At 33.8% G+C, this 24,658-nt stretch overlaps 1 protein-coding gene across 1 annotated transcript in view; it reads left to right on the top strand.

Moving 5' to 3' along the window:
- The window catches only part of CFAP54 (cilia and flagella associated protein 54), a 234,117-nt gene that overhangs the window by 43,560 nt on the left and 165,899 nt on the right, over window positions 1–24,658 (top strand). The window contains exons 16-22 of the mRNA XM_015591439.2: window positions 1,802–1,930; window positions 2,284–2,410; window positions 6,083–6,169; window positions 6,261–6,382; window positions 17,821–17,997; window positions 21,410–21,502; window positions 21,756–21,941. Coding sequence (XP_015446925.1) covers window positions 1,802–1,930; window positions 2,284–2,410; window positions 6,083–6,169; window positions 6,261–6,382; window positions 17,821–17,997; window positions 21,410–21,502; window positions 21,756–21,941 — 921 coding nt within the window. The remainder of the gene's footprint in view (window positions 1–1,801; window positions 1,931–2,283; window positions 2,411–6,082; window positions 6,170–6,260; window positions 6,383–17,820; window positions 17,998–21,409; window positions 21,503–21,755; window positions 21,942–24,658) is intronic.

Below are 24,658 nucleotides of genomic sequence, written 5' to 3'. Positions count from 1 at the left end.
ATGTATCTTGAATGGATATATTTAATCAAATTGTGTATATTCCAGGAATACAAGGATGATTTAACATTAGAAAAATGTATAATGCAATATACCACATTAGCAGATGAAAGGAAAAAAATATGACCACCTCACGAGATAAAGAGATGCAATAAAAACATTTGACAAAATTCAACAACTATCTTTTTGAAATATAACTCTTAACAAGTTAGGAATAGAAGAGAACGTCTGTATCCCATAAAGGGTATCATCTGAAGACCTTCAATGAGTGCTATACCTATGGTAAAAATTAAAAGCAGTCCCTTTACACTGATGTAACAACATAAGAATATCTGTCATTCTTCTGTTCAACATGTCCTAGAGGTATTAGAATACTGAGTACAAAAAGAAAGCAAAAAAAAAAAAAAAAAAGGTCTGAGAACTGTAAATGAAGTATCAACCTTATATTTATTCACAGACAAGTACAATGCATTGCACTGTTTTAATAACAGCAGTCTAAATGTCCATCAGCAGAAGAGTGGATAATAAATTGTGACATATTTCTTAGGTAACAACAATTCACTGTAGCTGTGAATATGAATGAACTAGGGTGGGCTTGAACTAGAGTCATATTGGTATCTTTGCCATTATTGCTTTACAGGGAGAAAACCTGGAACTATAGTTCCCAGCATTTTATTTCCATATGGCTCTAGGTTAGTCTTCTAATGAGAGGCATTTGCATGAATTTGTAATGCAGGAAGAAAAAGAAAGTTCTTAGTCTGCAGTGGCAGATGGAAGATGTGAATTGACTAGCCCTGATGGGCAAGCTCTTGTAATTCACTTTCTTTAGGTTGTTGTCACCCACCTCCTAGATTCTTAGATTCTCAGAGGCTGCTGCATGCTGCAAAATATCAATGGCAGCTTTCTTGACCTTTGCTCCCCAGGCCTTCCAATGGTGATAGACTCCTCTAGCTCTGTGTATTACATTCCTGTTTGCTTGGAATATTTAGTCATTTTGTGTTTCAAACCAAACCTTGACTGATACATTCAGTGTCAGTCAGGATTTCTCTATAGCATGAAAAATTTCAGCAACATGTGATTGAGTGAAAAAAAGCAAACTGTAGAATTTTATGAGAGAATTAAAAATATGCAAAGCAATATTACATATCATTAACAGACACATGTAGTAAAGTTTAAAAACACACAAAAGAATGGTAAAACCAGATTTAAAGACAATGGCTACCTCTAGGGACAGAGAAGAGGAAAGTCATTGTGGATAGGAAATTTCCTAAATTTTTTCTGGAGAAAATGTGGAAAATTAGAAAGTTTGAACAAAGCTGGTTGCGCTTACGTTATTCTCTCTATTTGTCTCTATGTAGAATAATTACATTAAAAATATTTAGTTTTTGAAAATCACAATGTAGATCATTGGGTCTCTAAGTCTGAATTTCTGGCTCAGAGATTCTGAGATTTAAAAAAATTAACTTTCAAAATAAAGTATATGAAAATGACAAATGAGTAATATTTTAAAAATTTACCTACACATTTGGTATAATCAGAATTCCGAAAACCATAAAAGATTTTGTGAAAAGTTTAATTAATATTTGGAAAAATGATGAAATGTATTTATTATATAACCTTTATTAATAGTACTCTATATTTAATCAAAGACAAATACACTTAGCAAGAAATATAATATTGTTGACATTGGATAGACTATTTAAATTTGTTATTTGGTTTTGAATTATTAAAAGAAGTTTAGAAATGTTTCATATAATTTTCTCTTAATTTTAATTTTAATTCTTTGTTTATAAAATCACTTTAGAAAAAACCTTTGGAACAGTTATATTTGGCTTACGAACTTCTTGACAAAGCAATTGGTGGAATAAATTTCCATTGCATGTTAACTACTTTGCCAAATGGATCATCAGTGATTGATCATTATTATGCCAAGGTAAGAATGGGAAACTCTTATATTAAAGTTTTAGTTAATTAGGACAAGGGCTGGCTTGCAAGTAGATAAATAAAGCATGCTTTGTGGTGACTTCTCTCTCATAAGCTAGGAGTATATTCATTCCCCTCTTCCCAGAAGAAATCAAGAAGAGTGAGGAGTCTTTGAATTTGTCACTGAAGAGGAATTTGAAAAGCAGATTTATTTGTGTGTAAGCCAGATTGCAAAGGGTTTAGAAATGAGCAAAATTTAACGACTAAGAATAAAATGATAACTTTAGTGCTAATAGGATAGAGCTACTTTTAGTATGTGTTGGTAATTGTTTCTTTTTTATTTTTACTTCATCTCTTTCAAAGTACACCTGTGATACAGATAAAGATATTTCCAAACCAGTCACACCTAATAATTTCATCATGGATTTGCATCTTGAACTAATTCAAGCTCAGCACCGAGTAGCTGTTGTGCTTCTTGACCAGTTGCAAGGTAGTAGCTATCATAACGAATAATTTGTTCTGAATCAATTTTAGGACAAATTTAAGTATAGAATCTATGTATTTTGTAAATTATGTTCTTATTAATTGGATATGTTCCAGATAAATTTTATTATTTTTTCTTAGTTTTTTGATTATTATCAACAGATACTTTTCATTATCTTTTTACACCTTGAATAGCTAAACTTCTTAAAAATTGTTTGAGCTATATACTAAGTTGTTAGAATTTTGTTCATTCAAATAAACATATATTTGGTGCCTAGCAAGATCCAGGAACCATATTAAGCTTGGTGCAAATAAGACATTGCCTCTACTTTTGGGCTTCTAGATAAGTAAGCCAACAATAACAATTGAGGTTATTAAATGTAATATAAATGGGCTCAGAGTTTTAATTATGGGCACACAGAAGAATATATTAGATGAGAAAGTCAGGGGTGACTACTTTCACCTGGAAGAGGTGATAATTGACCAGAAAGCTAGTAAATATTATCTTTATGAAGAAGAATGAAAGGAGGCCATCATTTTGGATAGAGAAAATAACCTCTAGCAAGGTGGAAGCAAACAATGGTATTGTACAATCAAGAACTGGAATTCTGTTATGGCCTGGGTAAAGAGCACTGTTGGGGAATGACACAGATAAACCTAGAGAGGTAGATCACAGGCAGATCTTGAAGGGGTAGAGGGTTTATATTTTATCTTGGAAGCTAATGAAAAACTGAGAAAGACATCTCTGACAGCAATGTCAGAGGACAGAGTTGGATCTAAGTTGTTCTTGCCTTATTAGGTAAAGAGATCAAAACATGTTAAGAAAAGGTGCCAACGGTAATACAAATAACATATTTACTTGAGTTTCAGAGTAATATTTAATATCATTAGGTCTAAAAACTATTCTGTTTGAGGTTAAATTTTGATAAATTCAAACTACTCTTGACATGTCTGACTTATTTCACTTAGCATATTGCCTTCGGGGTCCATCCATGTTATTGCAAATGGCATGATTTCTTTCTTTTTCATGGCTGAATAATATTCCATTGTATATATACTACATCTTTCTTATCCATGCTCCATTAGCAGATGCTTAAGTTGTTTCATATCTTGGCTATTGTGACTACTGCAGTGAACATAAGAGTACAGACATCTCTTCAAGATTTTCCTTTCATTTCCTTTGGTGATATACCCAAAAGTGGGATAGCTGGATCATATGGTGATTTTCTAAATGAAATGTTTTTGGTACATTTATTTCCTGATATCCTTTTGTAAAAAAGAATTGTTCCTACTATTTCTTTTTTAATTTTTCGAATTACGCTATGGACTGTATTTCTTTTTTCTTAAATCTTTTAAAATCAGTTATTTTCATTGTTCTTTCTGAAGCTTAAAGTCACACATTTTGCCAGTGGTAGGCCTTAAACTTGATCCTGTGCTCTTTTGATATGTCCCATTATTCATTGAGCAATTTCTTGCTTCTGCCAAACAAAATGTTCTAGACCTACTTTATACTTTATCTATCCCAGACCGACCTGGAATCCATCATTTTCTTAAGGATCTTTGGTTCTTTTTGGTAAGAAACAATATTTAGAAACTAAAGTCTGTGAGTTAGGAGTGCTCATTGTTATTGGGATGTCAACTATCTCCTTTTTGTCAACAGAGATAAGAATATACACTTATTTATATCACTAGTTCTTTCTGATATTGCCAGTTCAAAGTCCAATACTTTGAAAGTCCAATGTCCTGCATTTCCTTTTTATATTTCCCTTCTCCCATGTTGAGAACTCTGGTTCCTAGCAATATCAGTGCAATAAATCATTTGCTTTGTCCTACCATATTAACAAAATACTTTCAAAATTATTAAACCAAGCCACTATTAACAACAAAACCTAATGAGTAAATTCAGGATTTCTTTGCAGTTCATTTCGTATTTAGAATATATCACACATCAGAGACTATGTTCAATTTTTTTATGGTTACGTTACCAATTTGATATACATTTAGGACCAGTTGTTTGTGTTTGCGTTTTATTTATATAAAATTTCCTTTTTTAAATTTTATCCTTTTACATTTTATTTTAAACATTACATTGTTTTAAAAACTGTTTCTTAAAGAAACATGCTTTGTGTGGAGGGATGCAAATAATTAAAATATCTCTGTGTCATAAATAAATTTAAAAACTTGATAAAGTTTTTCTAATACATAAATTAGGTCACTTAGAATAATAACCTTAAACGTTAGTTTAAAAAGATTTGGATCAGGAATATATTTCAAAATGTAAATAGCATATATGGATCAGGTTTTCTTTAGGAAAACCAGCTCATGATTCTCCGTAGGTAGGGTTTATTTATTCATAGAGTTACTAAGTCATTCTCTAATTGTCATCTGTAAATCTTTGAAAGCCAAATGATTCTCTGAGTTTTTATCAGAGACCACTTAAAGATATCACTGGTAGACTTGCCCTTAAATTTAAATGAAATATTCACTTATCATTCCTTTGCAATCTCTAGGTTTCCTTGGATTTTTCCTCTGCTTTATTGAACTGCCACCCTAACGCAGATGATCAGTTTGCTCCTCCTGTCTTTGTTCACTCTCGTTTGCTGCTGCCAGACTGATATTGCCTAAAAACTGCTTTCATCATTCTTATTCAAGAACTTTACAATGGTTGCCTGTTGACGACAGTGGCATTAAATATGACTTATCTTTATTGAGCATTCAGAATTTTCTTGCAATCTCATCCATCTTATCTCCAGTAATTATAATCATGAGAGCTATAGCTTAATTAGCATATACAATACCCTAGGTACCGAGAGAATGATAATTATCTCCATACAGATAAATTCCCTTATCCTTCTCCATTAGAGAAATCATATTCTTTAATGGTGTCTTTTGGCATCTTTTCATCAATCACTATCCCATCGTGACTGACATGTATTAGTTCAAATAATTAAACTTCAGTAAAAGGGGTTTCTTGTATGGTTTCTGCAGAAACCCTCACATACCTCCAAAGACAGAAACAAAATATTGCCAGGTCTCCTGAGCACCAGACCTGGAAAATCAAAAATCAGTGCAACATTCTTCATCTCCCTGGTCCAGCATACATACCTTTATCCTTTTCTCCCTCATTTAACTTCCTTTCTTTCCTGGACCACGAATGATGGTCAGTTCCAACTGTATACCTGGATGTCTCACTGCCCACAATCAACTAGCAGTAATTTGTGCATTAGCTGAAAATCTTGAAGCAGGCCTTCATTTCATCAGTCACAGCTAGAGGAGAGTGGAAGTCTTTACATGGTACCCAGAGCTCTTGCAGGGACTATGGATAGAGCAGTTGTGAAAAGCTTATGAAAAGGAAAGTGGACAAAAGCAGGTTGGATCCTGTTTATCCGTCTTCAAGATACTTTTATTTAAGATGACATAGAAAAAAAATCATTTTTATAGTTTTGAGATTCATATTCCACAGGTGTACTGTGGCAAATACAAGAATTGGCCAATATAAGATTTGACAATAAAACCACATTATAGTAGATTTGTTTGAATATCTTTGTATTAATGAAAAAAAAAAAGATATGATAGAGGACGCAAAAATTTTACAAATAGTTACTCTTTAATGTTTAGAAAATATTTCCTTTCTTGGACACAACCTAATTGTAATGGCAATCTCCATCTTCTTTTTCAGTTTTGCAGACTCCAGTAGTTAGCAAAAATATATCTGCCAAAATTCCAGAAAAGCTAAAACAATCTGGAAGCACTGATTGTTTTACAGGTAATTAAAATGAGAATAACCCATCTTTCTAAAATTTTTTGAAGATAGTTTTATGTTACCCTTTTGGCAAAATGTTTGTTTACTTTTTCAGAATTAAGTGTAATGAATAAAATAAGGAAGAATAAGCTATCCAAAGCTATTTACTTGATGCAGAAAGCTCTTCTAATATTTGAGAAAGATGCAACCTCTACATCTTCACATAACTTTTTGACGGTAACAATATATCATTCCTTCTTTTAGTCTTGACATACAATCTCTGTTAAAATGAATGATTTATCTTCCTTTGCTAAAAATAATGTGTTGCCCTTAACATTAGATTATGAACCTACAAGTTCACCATATCTAGTCCTCTGAGAAGTGGAATAGTTCTGAGCAGGGGAAATAATCTGTATCTCCAGTCCTAAGCAATCCTGAAATGAGAGATTCTCTCTGTAGGGGCAACTTAACATTGGAAGCCAAATAAAATCAGGAAGATTTAAAATAAGGGAAATTCTAGAATTTAAGTGACATCGTACTAGCATAATGCAATTCTTACTATGGAATTAAAATACTTAAAATCCATTGGCTAAGGTACCTTCTCTCAGATGGATATAGCTAATTTATGGATCAGTTACCTTATTGTCTCATTTTGTTCTGAAAATTGTTCTGTCTTCTAGCTAATTCATTGTTTGTCATTTTAGAGTTTAAATTCCTGAGGGCAATAACATTTCAAGTTACAGAATTCTTTTTTTTTTCCCGCTGTATATCACCCACAAAAGATTGATTGTATTGGCTGAGTAAATGGCACATGATGAGGTAAAGAATAATGCTAAAAATAGCTTGGCTGATAAGGGAAAGAAAGAAATAGGTCAATGCTAGGGGGAGGATACAGAGTTAAAAAGCATTTAAGAGAGAAAATTTAGCATATCCATATGCTAAGAATGAAAAGCCAGAAAAAAGACAGAAATTGAAGATAGGAGAGAGTTTTTAATACATAAAATGGAGTCCTAGGACAAGGGATGAGATTGAAAACACAGATAAAAGGAATCATCTTCAATGGAGGGCTGGTTGCAGGACAGATACCATATTTTCTGATATAGAAAGGAAGGAGGGATGAATAAATATAGATTTATTCATTCACTCATTTATTTATTACACCTACAGCACCTGGTATTCCTAGATGGTCTCCCATCCAAGTACTAACTAGGCTTGACCATGCTTAGCTTCTGAGATTAAATGAAATGGGGCACATTCAGGTTGGCATGGTCATAGACAATAAATATAGATTTAATTAAGTCTTTTGGTGTGGAGGCAGTGAGTTGAGTAGAATGCCCTCTTACCCCAATCATCTGATAAAGTGGGAAGCAAAGATATCTGTTAAATAGAGAGTGAAGGTAGATAGGTAGACTGAGCAGAGAGGTGATGATTGGAGAGTAGAGAGAAATGGATGAGGGAGGTAATTCCAAGTTAAAAAAGACTGACCAGCATGATGAAGTTCTAGCTGAGGTTGAAGACTATGAATTTTAATGGGGCCCCATCTGCATGGTGGTATGACATTATCCTAATGTAGTATTCTTAGTAGCTGTGACAACAGAATATTTGTGACCACAGAGTTTTGTATAGGGTTGGTTCTTTCTTTCTTTTTAAAGAAAGCATAGGTTAAAATTTTGGACTAAAAATGGTACAGTTTGAGTAGGAAAGGAAATGATACCATCTAGGCACTTAAAGACTTGGTGGCTATGGAGATGTTAGGAGACTGGACAACTCTGTGAGGCCAGGGACCAGAAAATCAGAGTCTGAGAGAGCTATAAGGATGAGTTTTAGAGGTCATGAAGTAGAATATTAGAAGTTAAGATTTCTGATATGTAGCATGTCCTAGTCATCTGCCCATCACTATATCCATCCAACAAATATTTTTGAGTGCCGATGATCCATTTGGCAAATAATTATTGAAAGCTGACTTTGTGCCTAATATTATACTGAGTATAGGGGATAAAAACAGGCAAAAATCCTTTGTTTATTAAAAAAAATATTGATAGATTGCCTTCTTTTCGTGGTCCCTGACTTCAAGGTAAATCCAGCCTATGGGAACATAGACAAATAAGTAAGTAAGTATGGGTCAGTGTTATAGATGCTTTAATTGCAAGAGTGCCAGGGGAATTAATCAGGGGGCTGCCTAACCCAATAGTGGGGAATGTTTAAGGAAACATCTAGGAAAGATGTCGTGAAATTGAATATTGAAAGTTAAGCAGTAGTAGCCAGAGAAAGAGGAGGACAAAAGGTGGAAGGGACATTCCAGGCAGAGAGAACCAAGGTTGCACAGGTCCCAAGCCTAGAAAGGTGAGTCACAGAGTACTTGTAGTCCAGTAGGTCATTCAGTGTGACAGAAGATCAGATGCAATGGCAAGGGGGCAACAGGGGTGTCAGAAGAGGATACTTAGAAGTGAGACCTAGAGAAAATAGAGTCTAGTTCACAAGAAGTTTAAAAATTTCGGTGGACAGATGTTATCAGTGTTCAAGGTGGAGAAATCTGTCCTGGCATTACATTTCAATTTCCAGCATTTAAATGAGGGAGTGTGATGGTGGTGTTGGACAACTTCAAGGCCAAGTAGTGTCTTACCTTTGTTGGAAGACTTCTGACCTTTGTTAGGAGACATTTCTTCAGCAGATGCTTCTGTGGCCACTCGCTACTGTCTCGTACTTAAAGGACATTGATACTCAATCCTATTTCTTTGGCAAATAAAGCTTATCTTTCTTTTAGAACTGTTTCTCTCAGGACTAATCTTGTGGCCTCTCAGAGCCTGCAGAGAGTAAAACATCTGGGGTTTTCTCTTTTGTTTTATTGTGACTCAATCTTGGTTTACACTGTCACAGTATGCCCACTCCCATTAAGTCTCTTTCTTCCTATCACTGAGGCTAAGGAACATACTGGACATGTGGGAAGTCTGGTTTTCATGTTCTCCGTAGGTGTATTTTCCTTCTATTTCTTAAGTGAAACTATTTAACTTAAGAAAAATTGTAAATATAGTATCCTCTGATGATAGACTCATGACATGCATTTCGAGATCTTACTTTTTATGAGGGGGCCTCCTTGAGGATTTTCACCAACTAGCAAATGTTGAATATTTATTTAGAAGTTCAGAAATTTTCTATAACCACCTCTACTCCTCAGTGGTAGTTTTTTATCCAAGAGTTAAGGCTTAATGATTAGTCTTCAGGGTACTCTCATAAACAAGGATATTATGGCTCAAATAGTTGCCAAACTTTCCTTAAAGAAGACAAATAAATTTCTTTCCCTTGGCAATCATTTTATATTACAGAATGTTTTACATTATCATGATCTTGTAATAAAATTATCCCCAAATCAGTAAGTTATAAGTCACCTGATACCATAAAATGCTTTGAAAAGCCTGGGTCTTTTCAGAACTCTTAAATAATTCATACCCTGTTGTAGGTTTTCAAAAGTTTCCTGATCTTGTAGAAATCTCATCAGGTGTCTGTGTTATTACAAATCAATTAACGGTGGACAACTTGTTGCCATAAATGAGGGATACAACTTTTATTATAAACTGTTAGCTTTCCAAGTGAGATGACTGACTTTCTTCTTGATTATGGGGATTTATTTTTCCTGTTTTCCTGTCTTGGTTATTTGATTTCTAGAAGACCATATTGGCCTTCTACACATTATACCTCAGATTTATTTTAATGGATTACACCTAGAACCATCTAAGGTGTCCCTGGTCGTCTACTTCTGATCAAATACAGAAATAATCATGTGACTTAATGATCATTGCTCTTAATGTAAACTTTAGAGTCCACCAGCTGAACATTCAGCTTCTTTGCAGATGGGACTTCTCACTGGGAAGAGGCAAGATTACTCCCTCCACATGCTAAGCGTTACCAGGGCAGAGGTACACACTACTGTTTTCTGTTTAGCATTTGTTTCCCCTTCCAAACATCACCTTTTGAGGAATTTCTTCTTCCCCAGTAGATATAACTAGGTGGGACTCTTCAGGGGCTTTCTTCTCTGCTGGCCATGAGTAGAGCTGATGATGCAAGCTGGGCCAATTGGTTGCTCCCTTTTTGGAATCTGAATCTTGAGTCGTGGGATAAAAAGACTCAAACCAGTTAGTGTTCATTCATTCTAATGCCTGTGTCCTGATCTGTAGACCCTCCTGCCTCTACAGACCTGCTTTGGTCTCAGCCTGGTTTTCCTGTTGCTTCTATTGCAGGGAACTCCAACTGATGTGTCTGTCTAGTTTTCTCCTAATATTATTTGTTGGAACCTAAGCAAATTGTTAGTTGAGATGATCTTAACAGTTTCAAATTTCAGTAATACTGTTTCAGTTTTAAGCAAAGGAACATTATGAGTTAGTAGATTATTTTTTATAATCGACACAGAATCTAATTTTATGGCCTTATGGCAGCCAGAACTAATAAGCACAGGCCACTAGAAGTTTTAATAACTCCTGCCTTTAATATTCCTTAAATTTATATCTCGATTGCCCCTAAATACCACTCTATTAACTATGTTAGCAGTATTTGGATTACTGAGTGTAATTTTTTCTCCCTATTTTATAGCATTTTAGTCAAATAAATTCTATTTGCTTTTTTTGGGAAGAATACATGTGAACTAACTATTTTTTTGGTCAGAGATCTTCTCAGCTCTTTTTGATTACTCCATGCTGAAGTCTTCTTCATTAAGAGCAAACCCTTTCTGATTCTGATATCTCCCATGAGATCGTGTTTTGACCGCCAGCCTTCAAACTACTGACAGAAGATTTAAGCATATTTACACTTTAGTTTGTTTTTCTTTTAAACGTTTTAAGGTTATTGGTGGGAAAGTTCATCGGGTTATTTTTCCACACTTCTTTTAACTCGTCTTTGTGATAATTTATCATAGTGCTTAGGAGTCGAAGGGTCTTGGATTAGAGTTTTGGTTCTGCCACTGACTAGTGGTATCAAATTACTTATGCTCTCTTACATTTTAATTTCTTCATCTGTAAAATGTGGGTTCTTAGGAAGATTAAATGATGCATATAAAATGCTTAGTGGTTGGTATAGAGAAAGCAGTCATGTTAGCCATTAGTATTATTACTACTACTCTGTCTTCCACTTTAAGCACTCTGGAACATTCTGTTTTGTGATATCAGAACTTTATTTTGGCACTTTATGTATATTTTTCTCTATCAAACTATACATTTTGTTTTTTCTTATATTGGTATTATAAATTGTATAATTTATTCTCAGCAATATTCATTCCCAGGATTCTTGGATATGACTAAATCTACTTTTCATCTTATTCTTAAATGTACATAATAGTGTCAAGAACCCAGAATTTACCTCAGGGAGATCTACTAGACAAGTAGTAAATATGGCACTTTACCATTGCAGCTTTATCAGAGTTGTTTACATATATCTTAATCATGCCCTTTAAGATTACATTATATCTTTCCATAAGTGTTTTGCTGCACTGTGGGTATTAAGCCATCATCAGATGCATTTAATGTCAATCTACCCTCATAAGCATTGAGTAACTTCTGAAAAGAAGCAGGTCTCAGTTTCCGTAATGGAAACTATAGGCAGAGAGAATGACATTCACACAGTAGTATTTTGGACTTCAGTATTACTGTTTTGGGGCACACTATACCACAAATCGCCACTGAAAAAAACACCCAGAATTTACTTCCCTTGAGAATTGGTGTAGGAATTTTTTTCCATTGAGGTTCCCTGGCTGATTATTTCCCTGTGATAGATAAAGGCTCATTTCGTCTTTCAAGTTTAGTGAGCCCTTCTGATTTGCCAGGCACTGTGCTAGCCAATGAAAGAGTGAGGATACAGTTATTTTCCATAATCTGATATGTCATGGAAAACCCATTTCTTCTTGACTTCCAATTAAGAAGTGGTTGTCTAGGTTGTGTGATCGCAGTACTTTGGTGTTCTAGAGCAGGGGTCCCCAAACCCCTGACAGTGGTCTGGTACTGGTCTGTGGCCTGTTAGGAACTGGGCCACACAGCAGGAAGCTAGCAGCAAGCGAGTGAGTGAGGCTTTCTCTGTCTTTGCAGCCGCTCCCCAGTGCTAGCATCACCACCTCAGCTCCACCTTGGATCATCAGGCACTAGATTCTCACAGGAGCACTGGTCCCTGGTGCCAAAAAGTTTGGGGACCGCTGCTCTAGAGCATTGCTGGTATAGGCAACATTCATGTCCACACTGATAGCACTTTCTTTTTCATAACTGAGTAGAGCTAGCTTCATGGGAATTTTTCTTTCTTGATTTTTTTGGAACTTCTTTTCTGGTGATAGTTCCTCCTTTCTATCTGAGAAACCTCTTTAAAAACCCTTAGTCACTTTCTTACAAATGGAATCATATTAGCAGCTCATTGATTTGGCTCACTAAATTAGGATTTTAATTTCTAGCTAGCATTAGAATTTACCTTGAGTCCTATTATAAAATTTATATGATTTACATAAATCAAGGATTTTCTTTTAGATTTTTCTTTTGTTACCTTTCACTTAAAATTTTAATACTTTTACTAACCTATTTCAAATCGGGCCATGAGATCTGAATGAGGGGGTATAAAGTTAAAATTGATCAAGACCCAGTCAGAATATTTTAAACATGCTTTCTTAGAATACATTATAGTGAAGATCATCCTCTTCTGTCATAATCTCTTATGTCTTGCAATCAAAACATATTTATTAAACCTAAAGAGATAAATAGAGTACTGTCTTTGCTACCAAGGCACTCATTATTTAGAGAGTATGGATAGTCTTGTACACAGATACCATACTGCATAATACCTACTAAAATAAAGATTGTGTGAAAGGAAGGGAATGAATACCTAAGTTTATAGGACTTACCTTGGAAGAAGTCAGAGGAAATGATATCTGAGTGGGTTTTGTGGCACAGAAGAGGATGTAAGACCAGGAAGAGGAAATTCATGGACAAAGACTTAGAGGTGCAAAAGAATATAGCATAATTAAGAAATGAGTGACATTTTTTCTTTTACAGTTTTGGAGGTTAGATTGGATAGGGTGGAAGCTATGGGAAGAAAAGAGAGTAGAGAGGCAGATAATGCAGGAAAGTATAGTTGTATGCAGACTGAAAAGGTCTGTGGAGGAATTTGCACTGTAACAAGTATTGGAAGAGCCATTGACGGGCTAGACGACTGAAAGTCGAAAGGCCTGGAGATGGAAAGAAAGGATAAGAGGCTGTAAATCAGTGATTTCCGGGCCTTGCTGTACTTCAGAATTATCCTTGGCATTTGTTAATACAGGTGGTCAAGCTGCCCTACTGGAGATTTTCATTAAGCGGGTTTGAAGTGGGGAGGGACTATCTTAGTTTTTAAATAAACTCCATAGATGATATTGATCAAGAGCTAGGTTTGAGAAATAGCTGTGTGATAGCTCATGGCAGAAAGCAGGAAGTTTTAAAAAATCTCAGCTATGTTCATGGATAGGCAGAGAGAAGCTACTGTGTCAAGTCAGAAGATGCTAGTGTCCAACTGATTCACTGGAGCATATACTGCCAAGGCAAACTTTGGGAATTAACATAGAAGGCCTGGAGCACCTGGCTAGTCAGTTGGGATGGGGTCAGATGTAGTTTGTGTTAATATTAGGGCCAGTTAGCCGGTGCTGCTGGTATATTTTAAGGCTCCAAATGTAATCCAGAGGAGGGAAACGTCTTCAGACTTTCAAGGCATTGGTCTCCTTCTCTTGTGTTGCATAATTTTCCTTAGGCTGACTTATTCTTATACAACCTGAATATAGCCTCCATAGCCTGTGAGGAAAATGAAGGCACATTAACATTTAATGTTCAAAATGTAATAGCTTTTATCTCCCTTCTGTTCAAGTAGAAATTTCTTCCCTCAAAAATTTTCCATAGTTATCTGGGAAATCTATTTACCTTGTTCAGTCCTGGTCTTTTCCTTATCAAGCTCCCACCTGTTGTTGCCTTTCAAAGAAGCCCTGCTCTGTGGGCACATCTGCCCTTTCAGAGAGCCAAGGCTGGCCTGTTGTCTGTGGTACAGTGTGGACAGGTGCATGACCTCTGCCCAGCCCCGTGCTGGTTGTGTCCTGTGGGATGAATTTGCATTGCTGATGCCTTTACTCTCTCATAGTCTTTTACGACACAACTCCTTCATCATCTGGCCCTTATTCCCTTTCCATTCATTTTCTCCATCCCCCCCACCCTAGTTTTGTTGAATGAATAAAAAAAATGGAAATGATGGAGGATGACAGATGCCATCCTATCTCCTTGATCAATCGACTGATTCATTCATTCAGTGATTCAAAAGTTAAACTGAGCACCATGTGTATATAAATTAGCTTTTGAGTCTAAACACCTAGGTCTCTGGCTTGTGGGCTCTAGAAACATGGTTACCGTATAGAACACATCCATTCTCATATGAAGGAATGATTGTCCTATGCAGATGGCTAAGGTTCCTGAACTACAAATGCAGAAAAATTTTCAAGGTCTCCTGGCATAGAACAAGTGAAATTTGAAAAACCATTTATTACTACAGATAAATTTTAATCACGACTAATAATTTTAGACCTTAATGTCAGCCATTCACAATAAAGAATAAAAATGAGAAGTTAATTCTGATCTCGATTTAGGCCAGCATTCATTATTTTAGGGAAAATGTATACTAATTTTATTTAAAAAAAATGTGTATAATCTGTACTCCCACAGGGGACTGATTTACTTATTCAGCTTTAAATATCCCTGATGCACATAACTCCCAGACCCTGTCTTCAGTCTTATCCTTTGTTTTGAGCTTGAGTTCACATTTCCAAATGGAGGCGTCAAGCTCAGCGTGTCTTGTACAGGGGAAGTAGCACAGGATTTTGTATCGCAATGAAATGCATTTGAAATTTAGTAAACATTTTGTCTTCTCATTTTCCGAATTTCTTATATTTATTAATTTGGCAAGAAATTCTAGAATAAAAAAGAAGAGTGGCATTCTGCTTCCTCCTGGATTTTATTGATAAGTCTTTAGTGCTTCACCATTAGCCATGATTTTGTCTATTAAAAGAAAGAGCTTTCTGCGTTTATTAGCTTTGCCCCCACCCCCAGATTTGTTGAGAGATAATTGACAAAACTGTAATATATTTAGAACGTTCACTGTAATTATTTGATATACATGTACACTGTGAAATGATTACCACAATCAGGTTAATTTGCACATTTGTCACCTCATGTAGTTACTTTTTTTTTTGGTGAGAATACTTAAGATCTACTCTCTTAGCAATTTTTAAGTATTCAATATAGTATTATTAACTACAGTTACCATGCTGTGCATTAGATCTTCAGAACTTGTTCATCTTGTAACTGAAAGTTTGTATCCTTTGACTGACATTTCCTCATCCCCCAATATTACTTTTTCTTTTCTGATTTGGATGCTTTCACTTCATTTTCTTTTCTGATTGCTCTGGCTAAGATGTCCAGTTGAAGAATAGGAGTGGCAAGAGTGGGCACCCTTGTCTTGTTCCTGATCTTGGAGGGAATGCTTAAGCATTCACCACTGAGGATAATGTTAGCTGTGGGCCTGTCATATATGGCCTTTATTATGTTGAAGTATGTTCTTCTTATATGCAGTTTCTTGAGAGGTTTCTATCATAAAAGGATGTTGAATTTTGTCAAATTCTTTTTTAGCTCTATTGAAATGATCACATTATTTTTCTTTTTGTCAATGTGGTGTATCATGTTTATTGATTTCAGTCACAGTTATGTTGAACCATCCTTACATCCCAAGAGTAAATTCTACTTGATTATGGTGTGTGATCCTTTTAATGTACTGTTTAATTTGGTTTGCTAATATTTTGTTAAGAGTTTCACATCTGTGTTCATCAGGAATATTGGTCTGTTGTTTTCTTGCTGTGTCCTTGTTTGGCTTTGGTATTAGGGTAATGCTGGCCTTGTAAAATCAATTTGGAAGTGTCCCCTTCAAGTTTTTGTAAGAGTTTGAGAAAAATTGGGATTAATAATTCTTTATATTTTTGGTGGGATTCACCAGTGAAACCATCTGGTTCTGGGCTTTACTTTATTGGGAGGTTTTTGATTACTGATCATCTCCTTACTTGTTAATTGGTCTGTTCATATTTTCTGTTTCTTTATGATTCAGTATTTGTATTGTTCAGAAGAAGATTGCTCTATGTTTTTAAGTGTAGTCATATTTCACATTTTATTTTTAAAGTTATAATAAATTTGTAAAATTGCTTGAGAAGCTATCTATATCTGTAGTCAGAAATTTAAAAACTGGCTTAGGAATGATTAGTTCCTTGATTTTTGAAATATTTTTTAATGAAATCGATTGAGCCTGCCACTTTTGTGGGAATTTTTTTTTTGCAATATCTTTCCTAGTTTCTTCCATAATTATTCCTGTGTTCAAGTTTTCTGCTTCTTGAGTCAGTTTACTGATTTTGTATTTTATTCCTAATGACCAATGATGTGCATATTTTGATGTGCCTATTGGCCATTTGTGTATCCTCTTTAGAGAAGTGTCTGTTCAAGCCCTGTGTCCATTTTTTTAGTGGGGTTATTTGTCTTTTTATTATCGACTTGTAACAGTTCTTTATATATTCTGAATGCACATTTCTTATCAGACAGAAGATTTGCAAATATTCTCTCAAAAGACATTCTGTCAATTGTCTTTTCACTTTCTTGATGGTATCATTTGAAGTTTTTAATTTTGATGAAGTTCAGGTTATCTACTTTTACTTTCGTAAAAACGTAAAAGGTCATGAACTCCTGTGTTTTCTTCTAAGAATTTAATAATTTTAGCTCTCACATTTGGATCTATAATTCTTTTTGAGTTACTATTTTTTGGGTGCGATTTTGGGGTCCAACTTTATTCTTTTATATGTGGATGTCTAATTGTCCCAGCACTATCTGTAGGAAAGGCTATTCTTTATCACCCATTGAATTTTAATCTTCACATAAATTTTTGCTTTGGAACTTAATTAGAATGTCTTTGTCTTTTAATTTAATTTGAAAGAGGAGTTTAGCCCATTTACATGTATTATTATTGCTGATATAGTCTTACTTTGAAATATTATTTAGATCTTCTGATTTTTGTTTTCTTTTTTGTTTGTTTTCGGTGTTATTACTCTATGTGTAACCTTTTAAAACAGTGATTGCCTTTCCTTCAAGTTTATAGAATAAATTTTTTTAAGTTTTGTTTTTTCTTGCTGATAGTAAGAAAGTCTCAATAATATTTTTTTATAAACCACATATACCATAGCCTTATTGCTTGAGAGTCACATTTCAGGTTACATTAAGAGTAGGTATACAGTTTATCACTATAAATGTAGATGATTGTGTTATGAACTTTTTAAGGACAATGAAATGATAGTAGAAATTCAGAGGGTTTGATTAAAAAATGAAATGCCTGATATTAATATATGATAATAGTGATAAACGTATAGGATATTAATGTTACGTATAGGATATTAGTTATTAAATAATTGCTTTATTTAATAACTATTTTTCACTTGGCCTTATGTTTTTACTTCTCCAAATTATTCAGTGCTTGAAACATGTGTACCATTGAGGCTGAAAGTACTATATATAGCAAGATAATGTTGTTTAACATCACCAGAATTCTACAAGTATAAATGAAATTCAAGCTCTTGAAATATATTTTTCTATTTTCACACTTTATTATAGGAAGCATATTCTTTAATTGAGAAGGCTGAAGTAGAACAAAATAACCTATATACGTATCAGAAATACGTGGAAAGTTCAAAAAGAAAGAAAAGCAGAATCCCTCCACCACCTATCGTGCTATCTCGAACTCATTGTTCTGTGACATTGAAACCTGCTCCATTTATTTCAGATGTTAAGGTATGTAGTCCTTTATGATCTTTATCTCAGGTAAATCATTATGACTATAATGATTGATACTTTTATTGCTTTTAAGACTTGACTAGTCTTATTAATAAGCACCGAACATTGGGATTAGTATCCTAATGTCTTAACTATACTTAGTTTCTTCATGATCTTTTTCCTTTTATGCTATTTCCCTTTATGCTCTTTATAGTCTTGCTATACCCAAAAATATAGTAAGGAGAAACAATAGAGAAGCATTTCTAAGTATCTTCATCACCATGACATAGTCAGATGCTGACATTCTAGTATGACACTTGAAGAGGATAGAAGTTACTCTCAGAGCCAATGATGGAGATGAGGAAATTTGGGGATGGCAAATTTAGAGTTTCTTTCCAAAGTTCCTACAAGTAAATGAGGACTCTTTTAACACAAACACACACACACACACAAATGGGGATTCCAGCCACATTAGAAGTCATAAATTTTTATGTATTTATTGAAGAATAAGCTCTTTTTGCCATCCTCAATGCCTTGGAACTTAGCCTAAATGTAACTACAACTTGAATTTCCTCACAGGCATTTGGTTCACCTAATTCATATTTCACATATTACATTTTTCTCTTTTGGATGATCGATAACATGCTCTTTGATGTTGTATAAAAAAATAAAGTTGTACCTTGATTCTCTTTAGGATGTTCTGCTTGAACATACATCAACTTGGTATTGTGGAAAGGGCATGAGCTTTAAAGTCAGACAGATGAAGGGTCAAAATGCTAGCTCTACCCCTTACTAGCTGTATGACCTTAGGAAATCTAAATATACTTCATGAGGCATTTAATGTTTTTGTTGTTCTTTTATTTGTAAAATATATTCATTGTGAAAATTAAATGAGATAATACATAATATTCTTGGCATATCTTGTATTAATTTAATTATATGAACTAAAGTCTGCTAAAAACAATTAATGATGTTACAGACTGTGATTACATGATTTTGTGAGTTATTTTCATAAATTTTATCCAGCGAATGTTATCGAGTGTCTATTAATTGTCAAACTCTGTGTGAGGTAATTGAGGTAAAAAATAAACCCCCCCAAATTGTGGTTCTATTCTTTGAGGAGCTTTAGACTAATGGGGGATGGACATTTGGGAGAAGTAATACCATCTTCACAATGCTTTGTACTTGAGGGGGTGGACGTAATATTCACTTTACACCCAACTGTGCTATAATGAATACATTATTGCAATTGCTAGCAGTTTTAAAGTTCAACTTTGGATTTTTGGATCTTTTTAAAGAATAAGGAATCACCAATATTGGAAATTTAGTACAGAACCAAGACTGGATGATTTACCAAGAATTTGTTGTTGTTGTTTTTTTCAAACCTTTTGGTTTATTTAACCCAAATCTTATTTTTTTATATATTCCAAATTAATGACTAATTTATTTTATTTCCTATTGCTTAGAAATGGGAAAACATGAGTCCCTTATTTGACTGGCAGTTGTAGGATTCGACAGTTAGCACCCTATATGAAGTTTCTGTATATTAAACATTAAGAGAATTGTATGCTCCGGGAAATTATTACCTTCTGTTACCTACTTATCAACACTAGATGGTACTATGGGCTTACATATGTTTTCTGGTTTGAGGATTCAGCCATCTTCTGTTTTATCAAAATCTCTTGTTATGGCATTTGTTTCGTTAAAATGTTTTCATAGTTGAAAATCTGATGTTATTTATAAACTTTTAGTTCTAAAGTTAGTGATGATTTATTTATGATAGCTTTATTCTTATATGGATTCTAATTACGCATTGCTTCTTACAGTTGTACAAACTAAGATGTTTTCATCTGTGGAGCAGATAAAGCAGTATAAAGCCTGCTTGTAAAAATGCTTTTAGAGAGAAGTTTACCCTTCAAATTCTGCTTGATTTATAGAGCTTAACTTTGAGCAATAATGATCTAAGTCTTAAACATGGTCTTTTTTTTTTTTTTAATTTTCTCTCAATGAAAAATGTTGCTCTTTTTGCATGGGAGGTCAAGGAAAGTTAGTTTCTAAATTTTTTTCTGAGATTCATCTGATTTTTCCCCCGCCCCTGGCCTCCAGCTTCCAAGTTCCTTTAATACTCTCTCTGTCCTTGCAGTTCTGCCTTTGTCTTTTATTCCTTAATCACCTGTGAGATTTTCTTGGGAAATAAAAATGTTCAGCCAGCTGCACCAGAAATTCTTTTTCATTGAGGCTGGTCAAGTGTACGTGTGACTTTGAAAAAATGGTTGATTCTGTACAAACTGTGTGTTAAAAAGTGATTCTGCTGCATAGTCAGAGTTGAAAACTACCTGTGCAGACAAGACACAGGATTTTTCTGTTGACATAGAGGAAGAAATAGCAGGCTAAGCCGTAAGAGACTGTTGCTTTGTAAAGACGATTACATGTCCATTTTTTTCCCTGCCTCCCTTGTAATTTAGGTGTTGAGATGTTGTGAGGTGGAGCCTCTGGAGTAAAGGGAATGCCACAGTGATGACAACCCGATCCCTAACCCTCTGACAGGATGGCTCCTAACAATGCTATTCCCTAAGTGCCAACCTGCTCCCTTTTCTCTGCATTGAGAATAGTTCACTACAATAAAGAATCTCCATTATTTTGCTATCTTGGCAGAAAGACCATTGTCTAACCAATTAATCAAGTTTAAGTTTGGTTGTTTTTGTGGAATTTGCATTTTGCTTTTGGTTTATGTTTATATTTAAGAATTACCAAAAGAATATCATGTTTCTGAAAATTTATGAACTAGAGAAAAAAATTACCCATAATCTTGCCATTTTATCATCCAAACTCTATCACTATTCTTATTTAGGAACATTTTTTTCTAGGCTTTTTCATATGTATTTTTACATTTTATTTTAAATACTACAATTTAGTCTCTTGCTTATTTTTCCACTTACTTTTTTTTGTCATATATTATTAAATAAAATATGAAAATAATTTCAGTGTTGATCTTTTTTTCATCAAGATTAAGCCAACTTTGGAATCACTTTCTGCCACTGTCTGCTCTTGGGCAGGTAATTAAACATCTCTGTGTCTCCATTTCCTGTAAAGCATAATGATAACAGTAATTCTATGTCACGGAATATTGTGAATATTGAAAAGTATATGTAAATTTCCTAACAATACTCAGCACATTGGAACTGCTTAGTTAATGGTAGCTAAAATAATTAATAACAAATAATAATTAATTTTGGTAGTCCCAGGTAAATAGCTCTATATTTGCCTTCTTAAGAAAAGAAAAGTATTTCGTAAACTTAGATACTGTGTTTCAAAACTTGAATAGCTACGTTTTCATTTAGAAAAGTATTTCTTTTGCCAATCCTGATAAAAACAATGAATGCCTTGTTAAACAGACTACAGATGATGGGCTCATCTCTCTCTTTGGCAGGTCTCATGGTACTGCATTTTGGGTTGCAAAGCAGAAGGGAGCTATGGAAAAGTGAGACTAAACAATAATGATCTCCCAAACTCAGGAGAGGCGGTATGTCAAACTAAAAAAACCTCTAAATGTCAGCAAACCTTATCAAAATTCTCATTAATGACAATTGTTTTTTTCCCTTATGAAATAATGAAGTCATTATTTCAGTGAATTTTTCTAGTTTCAACTTGTCATAACTAAAATCTAACAGTAAATGAAAAAAATTTTTTAACATATAAGGTTTACTTAATTACATTTTTAAAGTCATACTACTTTTATTTTCCATACATAACTTGAAATTTATTTTTGTTAATAGATACCAGCTGATGGTAAAAGCATTTTTGAAGTGAAAGGTTTAGAAAGCAATGAAAAATATATCTTTGCAATTGCTGCTTATTCTTCTAATGGGAAGCTTGTCGGTGATGCTATTGGGGAGACAACTAAACCAATTCTGGTTTATCCACCTCTTTCTGCTGTTACTGCTCGGATGTTCCTGACACAGGTAGAAGAGGTTTCTGTTAATTGTTTTCTCTGTGTGTTTTTCCGTTGAGCAGTTACTTAGTAATTTCTGATGGAAAAAAATCACAAGCAGATATTCTAAAGCTCATATGTTTTCCATTACTGAAATAAACTCTCATAAAATAGGAATCATTCCTTCTCTTTTAATGAGTTTGCTTTTTACAATAACATTTCTTTCCCACATTATAAATGTAACACAACTAATTTTAGATATTTTGGAAAATATTGAAATGCATAAAGAAGAAAATGAATGTTATCTCTTATTCTGTCATCCTGAGTAGCAATTTTTAACCTGGGTAGGTTTGGCTCCCAGGGGACATTTGTCAATGTCTGGAGACATTTATGGTTGTCATAATCTAAAAGGATGCTACTGGCATCTACTGGGTAAAGGCCAGTGATGCTGATAAGCACCCTATAATGCAAAGGACAGCAACCCCCCCCCAACAAAGAATTCTCTAATCCAAAAATCTCAATAGTTCCAAGGTTGAGAAACCCTGGTTCCAGGGATATCCTTTCATCAGTATGTGTATTTGTGTGTGTGTGTTTATATACATATATACATATATGTATGAATTTATGTATAATATGTAATTTTAATCATAGTATACATATTATTTTACATGATATTTTTATTTAATATGTAACTGACATGTTTGCATTCTATTAAATATTCTTCTAAAACATAATTTTTAACAGCTGCATGGTATTATCTGTTTTATAGATCATGGTTTATTTAGTAATTCTTCATTGTTGGGTAAATTTAGATGCTTTCCAGTCTTTTGCTATTATAAGTAAAGTTGTGATGCACATCTTTTGTATAAACCTTTGCTTGCAACTATGATTACTTTCTTAGGATAAATTTATAGAAGTGAAATTTCTGGGTTAACAGAGACAGACAAATCTGAGTTCAAATTCCAGCTCTTCACATTAGCTATGTGATATTGGGCAAGTAGCCTTCATCTGTAAAGAGGGAATACTAATTACTAGTAGCTACCTCCCAGAACTATTAGTATTAGGTGGAATTATTCATGTCAAATGTTTTAATATAGCACATACTAGGCACTTAATAAAATGTTTAACATAGCACACAGTAGGCACTTAATAAATATTGTTGTTTTTAGTTATGGATATACTCACGAATTAAAATTTTTGCTGAAATGATTGCCTGACTTAACAGACGTCATCAGTGAATAGGACACTAGGAAGAGTTACTCATTGACCTAATTCTTAAGCATCTAATTTTAAACCTCTTATTGACTATAGAGCTGATGGCTATTCTAAATTTTATTATATTTCTATCGTGCTATTTTTCTCTTAATAGTTGATTAGTATTATAAGCTAAGATTTTAGTGGATTTTTATATTAGCATATTTTTCAAAGAAAATTAAATTGAGAGAATTGCTAGGATTTGTCTAGCATTGGTTTAGCGTGTCATATTGGCTCATGGTTTTCTGATGTTTTGATTTCTTTGGAATCTAATATATTCCCTAATTTGCAGTGATGGAGTTACTTCAAAGTAAAGAACAGAATTTTTCATCAAGGCCTAATTTTTCTCCAGGGAGTGGTTTGACTCTTGGGTTTCATTTAGCAGAACTTTCATTGAAAGTTAATAAAACTAAATCTTAGCTATACTGCTGGGATAATGAGAAGTGTCATAAAGTAATGACCTGTGTGTCTTTATTGATACTATATTTGCAGTACTGTAGTTCATTTATGACAGTTTATGAGCATTCTTTCTCATAATGATAAGTGGCTAAAGCAAAATTTTCTCACTTGGCGTCTCCTTAATTTGCAAAAGTTTAAGCTTTTAAATTCTAGCAAAAATGTACTTTTGTTTTGGAATTGCAGTCTATTTTTCATTAGAGTGATTAGTTTTTAGTTTCAAGATAATTCTGTTTTTTTAAAAATATTATTATATATCTTAAATATTCTTACATAAAGATACGGAAATATTTCACTAAATGCCTATGATTAACTTGGTTGGGATTTTAGATTCTACTTTTTCTCAACATTATTCTATAGACATTAATAAAATCAGACGAATCTTTACTAGGTGTTTTCTTAATGTAGAATTTAGGCTAACTGAAAAAATTTTTGAGGAACCTTTATGAATGATATATTTTCTGTGTATATTTTCCAATTTCCCCCTCTTTATTAGCCTCATTTCTTTTTATTCTTCCTCTTTAGGTTAGTAACACCTAGATAATTTGATGTAAAATGTAGAAAATTAGAAATCTATGAGCAGGATTTTAGGCAAATTGCTTGGTCTCAATTTCACTATCTCTAAAATGGATATACGATAAAATGTCATATATTTCTGGATTATTGAACTACTAAATCAAATAATGAGTGGGAATGATGGCTTGTTGAGAAAAGGAGAAAAGGAAATGGAAAATATCATTTATTAAAAAAACCTTTTGTGTAACAGGCATTTAAAAATCCATTACCCCATTTATTATAACTCTATAAAGTGGTATAATCACTTTAATTTTATAGTTGAGGAGACTAATATTAATTTAATTCTTTCTCTGCCAATCTCATTTTATTCCAGAAAGGGTGTCTCAGGGAGGTTTAATAATTTATTCAAGGTTACTTGGGTAACAGATGGCAAGCACTTGAACCAGCTCATGCCTTTCTAGTGTTCTGTGCAGGTTCCAAGGAAGTCATGTGTTCTACATCTAACATGTGCCAAGTTCTAGA

Source organism: Pteropus alecto, unplaced genomic scaffold (assembly GCF_000325575.1).
Source record: "Pteropus alecto unplaced genomic scaffold, ASM32557v1 scaffold94, whole genome shotgun sequence".
NCBI classification, from domain to species: domain Eukaryota; kingdom Metazoa; phylum Chordata; class Mammalia; order Chiroptera; family Pteropodidae; genus Pteropus; species Pteropus alecto.
Note: the sequence above shows the minus strand (reverse complement) of the source record. Positions and strands in the feature narration are given on the sequence as shown.